The 10,614-nt window shown below is 50.5% G+C and overlaps 2 protein-coding genes across 2 annotated transcripts in view; both read left to right on the top strand.

The window, feature by feature from the left end:
• ISG15 (ISG15 ubiquitin like modifier) overlaps positions 1 to 1,967 on the top strand; it is a 2,245-nt gene extending 278 nt beyond the window's left edge. The window contains exon 2 of the mRNA XM_042441927.1: positions 966 to 1,967. Within this exon, the coding sequence (XP_042297861.1) occupies positions 966 to 1,478 (513 nt within the window). The 3' untranslated portion in view covers positions 1,479 to 1,967. The remainder of the gene's footprint in view (positions 1 to 965) is intronic.
• Positions 1,968 to 3,125: 1,158 nt separating this feature from the next.
• On the top strand, positions 3,126 to 9,775 carry P2RX2 (purinergic receptor P2X 2). The gene is made up of 12 exons (XM_042441954.1): positions 3,126 to 3,388; positions 3,891 to 4,026; positions 4,671 to 4,759; positions 4,933 to 4,991; positions 5,461 to 5,554; positions 5,759 to 5,839; positions 6,134 to 6,272; positions 7,568 to 7,698; positions 7,891 to 7,981; positions 8,510 to 8,575; positions 8,897 to 8,974; positions 9,650 to 9,775. Exons 1-12 carry the CDS (start codon positions 3,258 to 3,260, stop codon positions 9,752 to 9,754), a joined length of 1,200 nt encoding a protein of 399 aa, XP_042297888.1. The 5' UTR covers positions 3,126 to 3,257; the 3' UTR covers positions 9,755 to 9,775.
• Positions 9,776 to 10,614: the final 839 nt, after the last annotated feature.

Genomic DNA, 10,614 nt, shown 5'->3' on the forward strand with positions numbered 1-10,614 from the left:
CTATCTATCTATCTATCTATCTATCTATCTATCTATCTATCTATCTATCTATCTCTACTTTCTGAGGATGCTAGAGGGGGAAAGGCACCCTAAAGATCATGTAGTCTAACCCTGTGAAAGTGCATGAAAACAGGGAAACGCTGGGGGATACCTGCCCATAGGGAAACATTGAGCAAGTATTCAATGTTTCCCTATGGGCAAGTACAGTATCCTCCAGTAATTCCCTATGGGCAACTATTCCCCAATGTTTCCCTATGGGCAAGTCTTCCCCAATAATTCTCTATGGGCAAGTATTCCCCAATGATTCCCTATGGGCAAGTATTCAATGATTCCCTATGGGCAAGTCTTCCCCATTATTCTCTATGGGAAAGCATTCCCCAATGATTCTCTATGGGCCACTATTCCCCAATGATCCACTATGGGCAAGTAATCCCCAATGATCCCCTATGGGCAAGTATCCTCCAATGATTCCCTATGGGCAAGTATTCAATGATTCCCTATGGGCAAGTATTCCCCAATGATTCCCTATGGGCCAATATTCCCCAATGATTCCCTATGGGCAGGCATTTTCCAACGATTCCCTATGGGCCAGTATTCTCCAGTGTTTCCCTATGGGCCAGTATGGTTTCCCAACTTTGGTGTGACTAGTCCTCTGTCTTCTGGGTGGCCCATTTCTTTTAGTACGTCCCAGTTAAAATCACATTTTGCAAAAGCTTTTACCTTTTCCTTTTGGCACCTCCCCCCCCCCCCCCCCGATGCACTCAAGAGGCTGTGGACGGCTCCAGTGTCATCTTCCCAGCGGGTCTTTGAAGGCAAAAAAATATAATAACCCCAAAGCCATATCGCACGATTGAACTGTGGCATTTAAAGCTGGGTCCAACTGGGTTAAGTCTGCCGTGCAGATTCGACCCAAGACCCTGACAGGCTTCCTGCGGTCACCCTTTTGCTCTTTTCTCTAACCCTAGGCTTTGCACCTGAATGTGAAACTGCTGACCGGGGAGCTCCACTCGCTGACCATTGCTCCCAACAAAACCGTGTGGGATTTCAAAGCCCTGGTGGAGCAGAAAACAGGCCACTCGCGGTACCAGCAGAAGCTGGCCAGCCCCAAGAGCCCTTCCCTTGATTTCCAGGATGGGGCTGAGTTGTCCGCCTGCGGCCTGCAGTCCGGGGACACCCTTTTCCTCCTCCTCAAGAACGAAGAGTCCATGACTGTCTTCCTGAAGAACGCCGGCGGCCGAACCAACACCTACCAGGTCCTGCCCTCGGATCGGGTCTCCCAGTTCAAAGCCCGGGTTCAGCAGCAGGAGAACATCCTCAGCACTCAGTTCTGGCTCCTGTATGAAGGGCAAATCCTGGACAACGAGGACCTCAAGCTCGCGGATTACAAGATCGCTCCGGGGGGCACCATCTATTTGAACCTGCGCGTCCGCGGCGGCTGGGGCGTTGCAGATCCGGATCCTGTTGGCAGTCCCAATTAGAGTAGAATCCGTTGTGGACTGGCAAGTCCACGGATGGGTAAAATCCACCTAGAGGATCCAAGATTGCCATTTTGTCCCCAAGTTTTTTCTCCCTCTGCACCAGGAACTTTCCTTACCACCTGCAGTATTTAAATGCATAGTAAAAGCCTAGAAATGTAGTGGAGGCCAATAGACCCATTCCTGTTTGGTGTTTCCGTTCAAAGCGATGCTGACAAGGCCTTTGCGCATTGCACTTGCTGCTTTTCCTCTTCCCTCCTTGTCGCCTTTTCCTTTTGTGCAGCATCTCTTAGATAGCAGATTCTGCTAGAGTTATTCTTGCTGTTCCTGAAGCCTTCGGGGTTGAATGGGGGGCGGGTTTCAAAGGGGATCTTCAACAGAAACGGTGAGCCGTGCGGATGTTTTTGTCTGTCCTCAGATGTGTTTCTAATGTTCAGTTTGGATGCTCTGTTAGCAGCTATTGCCAATTTTCAATAAACAAAAATCACGAAATGCTTCCTGTTGACAATTTTTGTGGGTTCGTGGGGGGGAGGGACTTGGGGTTACATCCTTTGGTCCCAGGGAGGTTTTGGGGTTACCAGAATATGGGCCAAAAGGTATAGCCAATGGGTTTAGTAGGCCCATCGGGACTTCTTTGTACCCTGGGGTGTTGGATTTACACTTGGGTTCAAATCTGCCTTCTTACCTGGCTGACTTTTGGCCCATCGTGTTTGCTCTGCCTGGCCTGCCTTGCAAGGTTGTCACGAGGCTAAAAGGGAGGAACCCGTTGGTGGCGGTCTCAAACGCATGCCAGGCAGGTGCAGGATTACAAATGCACCAGATCACCTTCTGCACCGAGAGATGGAATCCTGCAACAGCAAAGAAGTACATCAGATCCTGTTTAGCAGTGCCTTGGTGTAAAAGTACACCAGCCGGAGTGCTGCTGGACTTATGGTCCATGAGTGTGTTGTTGTGCGCTTCCCCATCAGCCCAGAATTGCATTGACTTTTATGGTGGCTACATCACACCCTTGGTTTATGTTTAGCATGTTGTTCTCTTAAGCCCGCTCAATCCTTTTCACATGTACTATTTTAAACCAGGGGTCACCCATACTAGTGCATTTCACATCTCACATTTTTCCCATCCTGGTGCCTTCTGGATGCATTAGATTTATACTGTACTTACCTTCATCCATCTTCAGGGAATGATGAGTTTTGTGCTCATCTAAAAGGTGTCATATCTCTTGGCGGCGGCTCCTGTCAACAGAAAACTTGAAACATTTGCTTCCTTGGACTATGATTCCCAGAATCCCCCCAGCAAACATGGGCAGTGCCCAAAGTCTATGGAGGAGTGCATGCACGTGTGTTAGAAAAGCACTGTAGGTGCAAGACAGAGATGGAGAGGAGGCGTGCGAGAAAGAGTGTGCATTTGTGGGCCCCACAACTGAGGCACCGAGGAGCGGATGGCAGGGGAAGGGGGCCCTGTGCAATGCACTCCCATCCTGTGCCCGCAGAGGGCATCCCTACCCCAGCCCTGGCATCCTTGACCCAAGGGAGGCCAACTAGAGAAAGCATGGGAGGAGTTCTGTCTGCAGCTCCGTAGTGGGGAACAATTTTCTCTCTTGCAAGAGCCGGCATGCAGAAGAGACGTCTAGCTATTGGAGAGGCAAGAGGTCTCAGGTTGGCACCTTGGCACAACAGCCCAGGAGGGCCCACCTCCCAGCGCTGGGCAAAGGTGGGGCAAGGAAAGTCTTGGGCGATGTCCTTCTGTCCCATCTAAGGAGGTGCCTGCAAGAGAAGGACCATGAGGGGCTGCTGGAATTCTTTCTGGGAGTTCTGGAGCTATGAGACCCCCAAAGTGATTGTGGTGAGGAACCGGCACCTCGGGCTCATCTACCGGATGGTTCAGCTCCTCATCCTGGTCTACTTCATTTGGTAAGTTCTTCTTTTGTCAGGTTCGGGAAAGAGAAGGGAGATGGCCACCGGGCCAGTGGGTCCACTTTGGGTTTTAGTCTGGACTGGAGAGGAGCCGTCCCAAGTGCCGAACCTATGGGGGGAACCCTTGGAGATCTCTCATTCTTAGGCTGGCTGCAAGTCCAAGTTCACTTGAAAGACATTTCGAACAAGTCCAACCTGGGTGCATCATTCAGACAGGAAAGTCCAACACCATCGACTCCTTGTAGGTTGGGTGTCAGGTACAAGTTGCTTCTCTCTGTTTCAGGTTAGGGCTAGGATTGCAGAGATGGTTCTCTCTTTTCATATCTAAGACCTGAGGTCCAAACAAGGTCTGGGGAGGAGGGGGGGGGGGGGGACACCTGGAAAAATGAGTTTATTCCTGACGTTTACTTATAAACAGCAAGGGAGCTGACGAGAAAGCAAGAACTTACTTGGAACTTGCTCTTGCCAAGCTGAAGACCCTCTATTGCCTTTGCACCAGGTATGTGTTCATCATCCAGAAAGGTTACCAAGAGAGTGAGTCTGGTCCGGAGAGCTCCGTCATCACTAAGGTGAAGGGCGTCACTCGATCTCAGAACAAGGTTTGGGATGTGGAGGAATACGTGAAACCCCCAGAGGTAAGGCGGCAAGAGCACCTTTTCCAAGGCAAGGAACATGCAAAGGGAAACCACTCCTTAGGCTGCATCTATACTGCAGAAATCAACCTGTTTTGACCCCTGGCTCAACGCTCTGGCGTCCTGAGAATTATAGTTTCTTGTGGCTCCAGAATGGACTGCCAGAACATCTCCCCTCAAACCCCCAATGGAAGCGGTTTGGAATCACTGCTGGCTTTGAAAAACAGAAGACAATAGCCTACTTAGTAAAGTGCAACTGGACCACTGTATCCATGGATGTGGCATCTGCATGGATTCAACCATCCCTGGCTTGCAATATCTATATAACTATCTATAATTCCAAAAGCAATGCTTGATTTTGCCATTTTATATTGTGACAGTATATAGGGCTGGGTGGCTCTTCCCTATAACATTACAATACATGGTCTTCCCAAGTATTGGGAGTTTGGTCCTGAACGGATAATGGAGACCCGTTAGCTTTGCAAAAGACCTGCTCCTGGTGCACATCATAATAGATAGGCCTGGGTTGTCGGTAGGGATTGAAAGAACTGTGTGCGTTTTTGGGGTCCTCTTTGCAGGAGGGTAGCTAGTGACAGTGATGGTTGGGGTGGAGTGGGCACTTTCTCACCCACACATTTTCTTTGCAGGGTGGCAGCGTCTTCAGCATCATCACCCGGGTTCAAGTCACCCCCTCCCAGACTCAGAACATTTGCCCCGAGGTAGGAGAAGAAATGGGGTCGGGGTTTTTGTTGGTTGCTCCCAAAGTGTTGCCAACTACCCAAAGCAATGAGAGTTCAGTCCATCCCTGGAAGGGTACAGTCCTTCTGTGAAGGCTAAGCCTCCTGCAGATGCAGCCCAAGCCAGCTTCCAATGCAAACACTGTCATGGCTTCTTCTTACAGAACCCTAGGGCCTTGTGTCACTCAAACGGCGACTGTGTTGCTGGTGATATGGACATGCTGGGGAATGGTGAGTAACTGGGTAGTAACTATAAGGGTGAGTCAGGATGCCCTGGGCCAGAGTGGCCTAAGAGATTTTGCCACCAGAGACAAAGAGCAAGATGGCTCCTGTCTGGCTGTAGCATGACCAGGTTTTCTACAGTAAAATAATTTCTATGGTATTTCCCTGTGCAGTAATACAGCACTATTGCACAGTGTAGATGCACCGTGGCTGAGCCGAGCCAGGAATATGAAAAGTTGCCTGCAAATCTATCCTAGGTGCATTTACTTGGTTTTAAGTCTTGGCAGTTAAGAATGTTTTGATGCCAATGGAAATGGGATTTGCCTCACTTCCGCAAACATCTGCAAGGAGGCAAAAGAAAGAGCAGCCTGTCTGCCAATGCTGAACCCACTGCCCCTTAAAAACAGGCTTGGGTCCCTGGATATGGGGTGAGAACAAATGGGTTTGTCTCGATGGGCCAGCCTTTCCCTCCCTACAGGAGAGAAGACCGGGCGTTGTGTCCCCTATAACCATACCAAGAAGACCTGCGAGGTGAAGGCATGGTGCCCAGTGGAGGATGCCAAAGCGCTCAGGTACCAGGGAGAAACACCTCTGGTTTTTCAATGGGGCTTGGGATGGGAGTTGTAGTTCACCTGGAAAGCCACAGGGTTGCAGGTTGAGGGCAGACCAGGGCTGGGAAAGGGGAGAGCCTGCCTACCTAGGCCAGTCCACTAACCTTGTTTGAAGTCCTCTTTGGCTTTGCTTATGTCTTCCCTTTGTTGGCTTTGGCACCGGAGTGAGGATTTGGCAAAGATGGCCCCCGAGTTCACCATTCTGATCAAGAACAACATCCATTTCCCCCGCTTCCGCTTCTCCAAGTAAGAGCTTCAGGGGTCATGGGAGGGAGCAGGGATGGGCAACACTGGCAGGCCTGGGTGCCCATTTTCTGCTTCTCTGTGGACCACACAGACTGCCTACCATCCCAAAGCCAAAAAAATATCCTCCAACACAGCTGAAAGTTCACTGTGGGCGGAGGTCTCTGACCCAAATCATCAGCCACCATTCCATGCCAACTATGCTGGCTGATGCCCTCTCTTTCTGCCACCCTGGTCTCTTGTGCCCGCCCCGTGACCCTCACTGTCTAACCTTTGCCCCATCTTCCCTTCTCCTAGAGGGAACATCAAGGAAAGCAAAGTCGGCTACCTGAGGAACTGCTCCTTCAGCGAAACCACGGATCTCTACTGTCCCATCTTCAAGCTGGGCTTCATTGTGGAGCAGGCCGGCGAGGACTTCGTGGCCCTGGCGGAAAAGGTAAAGATAAGCAATGTAGGTTGTTGTTTCCCCCTGGACTGCAACTCCCAGAATCCACTAACCAGCTTGGTCCCCATCAGTTTGGCTTTTGCAAACGAAGAGAAGGCGACTATGAACCAGCAAGATCTCAAGTGATCTATAAGAGGTGGGTTTGATTTCCAGCTCGGCCGTGAGACCCACTGGGTGGCCCTGGGCAAGTCACAGGTTCTCGGCTGCACTTTCACATTTGGACTGAAACCCAGAGCGGGTGCATGGCTCACCCCAGACGGATGCTACCTGCTTCTCTGAAGCCAGAAACTGCAGGACAGCCATAGCTTCTCCCAGGCCAGGGCTCAACCTTCTCCAATTCCGGGTAATTCTGGCTGGCCTTTAATTGCCTTTCTCGTCACATCATTCAAGCCTCATTGCTCTCTTGGGAGCCAGGCTGATGTTATGCCCTGCTTCTGTAAAGCTGGCTCTATGCGCCATCCTGGCAGCTTCCTGCCCTGTAACTGACAGATGCAGAAACTCAAGGGCTGGGGATTTGTTACTTACTACTGAGAACTGGAGCCTAAATACCCCCAAAGGCTCCCGAACTTGCCTGATCTTGGAAGCTGGCTACTTCTTGCATGGGAGACCACCAAAGCATCCCAGGGGCTGGAGGCACTCTTTCAGAGGGAAGAACTGGCCAAACCACCTCTGAGGAAAAACCACCTCTAGCTTCTCCTTGACCTGCCTTAGATATTGAAAGATGGCTATCATGTCCCCTCCTAGGCTTCTCTTCTCTGGGCTAAACATCCCCATAAAGCTTGGCGTCTAGGGAGCATTGGGTTTTTTCCTCCCATTCCCCAGTCAGTTTGCCTGACCAGGGAAGCAGTCAAGGGAGGTGGGACATTTCGCACAGAATATTTAATTTGCTTGCTTGTAATGGAAAACATTTGTGCATGCAAGGATATCGCTTTCATTGACCCGCTGATTGCTTCCCCTTCCCAAAAACTCAGATTTCACCAATGTAATGAGGAGTGCAGTGAGAACCATTGCCATCAGAGTCCGTTGGGACAATTTCTGGGCCATAATGGTTTTCATGTAGAATGGCACCGTGTGACGGCAAAGCCTTATTTAGCTTCTGGGCGCTGCGCCATTGTGTCTTTCCCCCATGCCTTCCTCTGAGAAGTTGGCAAGTTTAGGGGTAGGGATTTGGGCAGGGATTTGGGTTAGGTGGCCTTTGGGGTGCCTTCCAATTCTAACACTGTACGATTCATGACATAATGGGATTTCTAGTTCTTTGGACCAGATCAAAGACTTCTTTTCCCCAGGGTGGCGTGATTGGAGTGATTATTAACTGGAATTGCAACCTGGATCTGCCGGACTCCGAGTGCAACCCCCGCTATTCCTTCCGCAGGCTTGACCCCAAATGGGCCCAAGTCTCCTCTGGCTACAATTACAGGTAACAAAGCCTTCTCTTGCTCAGAAAAAATGGGCTCAGGTTGTTCTGTTGCTTATGGCAAAAGAGAATCTTGTATCCTATGGGGAGGTGGGTGCCGGCAGAATGGGGTTTCCTCCTCCTTCCCTGAGAGGAAGGAAAGGGTGGATGCTACCAAGAGCCCAGCTTGCTCACACCTCCTGTTTTGGGATTCAGGTTTGCCAAGTACTATCACTGCAAGGGGAAGAGCACGCGCACCCTGATCAAGGCCTATGGCATCCGCATCGATGTGATTGTGCATGGACAGGTGAGGGGTGTGGGGCTTCCATTTCGCAGCTGAATGCATGCTTTTCTAGATATAGCAATAGCAACTGCACACACATTTCTATGCTGCTTATCAGTGAACTCAACACTCTCTAAGCAGTTTACAATGCGTTAGCCAATTGCCCCCGACAAGCCGGGGACTCCTTTTACCACCAGCCTACAAAAGGATGGAAGGCTGAGTTCAGCCTTGGACCCCTGTGGGAACCCAACTCACCACCTTGCGGCTTCAGTACAGGCGTTTAATCACTGCGTCACTACGGCTCCTTCTAGATGCCTGGAGGACGCTGAGGCTGGGCCCTTGAGTGAGAGCAAACATTGGAAGCAAGTCTTAGAACAGTGGTGGGTAACCCAGGCCTCCCTCGCCTGTTTTGGGACACCATGCCTCTCATTCCTGAGCACTGGCTGGGCTGTTGGGAGCTGCAGTCCAAACATCTGGAGGGCATCAGACCCCTTGAGAGGCTACTGGAGGGAGTGCTGAGGCTAATGGCGGGTTTTTCCCTGGCACCCACAGGCAGGGAAATTCAGCCTGATCCCCACCATCATCAACCTGGCCACAGCCTTGACCTCGGTGGGAGTGGTGAGTATTTTTAAAATGATGTTTAAAATTATGTTGGCTGGCATTCGGCATTGCAGCGACGGATATGTAACCTAGACTTACAGATCCGTAACCGGTCTGTACTCAGTAAGACTGCATAGAGGGACTATAAAACTACGGACAGTCGGCCCTTTGGATCTATGGATTCAACCAACCATGGCTCAACGGATTTTGGTGTCCACATGGTGGGGTCTCAGATCTCAGGTTGCAGGAAGTGCAATGCGCCTACCCAAGTTCCTTCGTTCACCAGAATGGGCCTTTCCTTGTCTGGTGCTGACCTCCCCTCTCCTACCCTTTTGGCAGGGATCCTTCCTCTGTGACTGGATCTTATTGACCTTCATGAATAAGAACGAGGTCTACAGCTCCCGCAAGTTTGACCAGGTACCGGGGCCTGCAGCTGGCTAGTGGCTGAGACAGCAAATCCAAATGCCAATCCAAGACCATATTTCAATGCCCTTCCACTTGTAAGCAGGTGCCATCCAAGGACCATCACACAGACAATTATAGCACTATGATTCCACTTTAACCACCATCACAGTGTCCTATGGAAGCCAGAGATTTGTATTTTGGGAAGGCAGTAGAGCTCTCTGGCTGAGACTCACTAAACCACAAATCCCAGGATTCCATAGGATGGTGAAAATAAGATCAAGTGGCTACAATTTTCCAGGGTTGATCCACCCAGTTGACTAGGGCATTGAACTGAAAGGAGCAAAACTGAGGAGTCCTCTCTCATTGACAAGAGTGCATTTAGTGGGTTGTGACTGAATTGCAGGAGCAAACAGCCATGTCATTTAAAAAAAGGAAACACTGTAGGACATTGGGGGCCACAAAAGGGACCTGGGGGTCACACCTGGCCCCAAAGCCACATTTTGCCCTCACCTGCATTAAAGGATAGAGGAAACAGGAGTCACATGAGGAGCGCTTAACACCGCTCTTCTACAGTGTAGTTCTTTCTTCGTCAATGGCTTCTCCCTCTCTCTGAGTTGGCTTGGGACGCCATTGCTCTTCTGCATCCTTGGGGATTCACTGCCATTTTTCTCTTCTCCTTCTGTCCAGATCACCAAGCTCGCCGAAGGGACTCTGCAGACGGAATTTAGCCCCACCGCATCCGCCACCCAAGTATCTTCGCCCACGGGCTCCAAAGCTCCCGTCCTCCTCTGAAGTTCGGAACCTGGTTTCTTCCCCGGGCTGCTTTTGCGCCTGTCAATGCAACCTCTTCCCCAGCCAAAGCTTGAGAGAGAAATTAAAATTAGCCTGGCATTAAAGGTGGCAGGAGGCCTGTCTCATTTTCACGGCCATGTTCTCTTTTAATACATGCATCTTGAAGTTCACTTTCCACAATCACTCTCCAGGCGCCTTGGACTACAGGTCCCATAATCCCACCCCAGCAGAGTTGGTTTATGGGAGGTGTTGTCCAATTTAGAGGGCACCTGGTTGGGAAAAGTAAGTTTAGGTTCTGCCAGCCGAATGCTGTACTCCATGAGGAGGCAAAGGGTCTGAGCTATGGATCCGTACCAAACGGTGGCTGTGACGATGGAAGATCTTGGCCCTGATGATGATGATGATGCGAAGGCAGGACCCTCCATTGCAGTTCAAGGCATTCTAGGCACATACCAACTGTTGGTACAACTGGAAACCAAGCCTTATGACAAAGGACTTAGGGAGCTGGGCATGTTTAGCATGGAGAAGAGAAGCCTGAGACAGGAGAGGATAGCCATCCTTAAATATCTGGAGGGAGATCACATAGAAGTGCCATCAAAGGGGGGGGGGGCTGATGGAGAGCATGGAAGGACCTTCTCAGTAGAGACCTTCCCGCTCCACATTGTGGGGTTGCTGAACTCACTAAGCTTTTGGACATCATGCGTTTTCACTGCATATGCTTTGCCATCTGGGTTCCTATTTCTCTTGGTTTGGCGCACAGAGGACTGGAGAGGCTAGAGCAGGTGTTGTGGCCCAGCTCTGCTAAGTGCTTGCTAAGAGACTGCTAAGTCAATTAAAAAGGGGAAAAAAGAGCACCCAGA

The sequence above is a fragment of the Sceloporus undulatus genome, chromosome 10 (genome assembly GCF_019175285.1).
Source record: "Sceloporus undulatus isolate JIND9_A2432 ecotype Alabama chromosome 10, SceUnd_v1.1, whole genome shotgun sequence".
NCBI lineage: Eukaryota > Metazoa > Chordata > Lepidosauria > Squamata > Phrynosomatidae > Sceloporus > Sceloporus undulatus.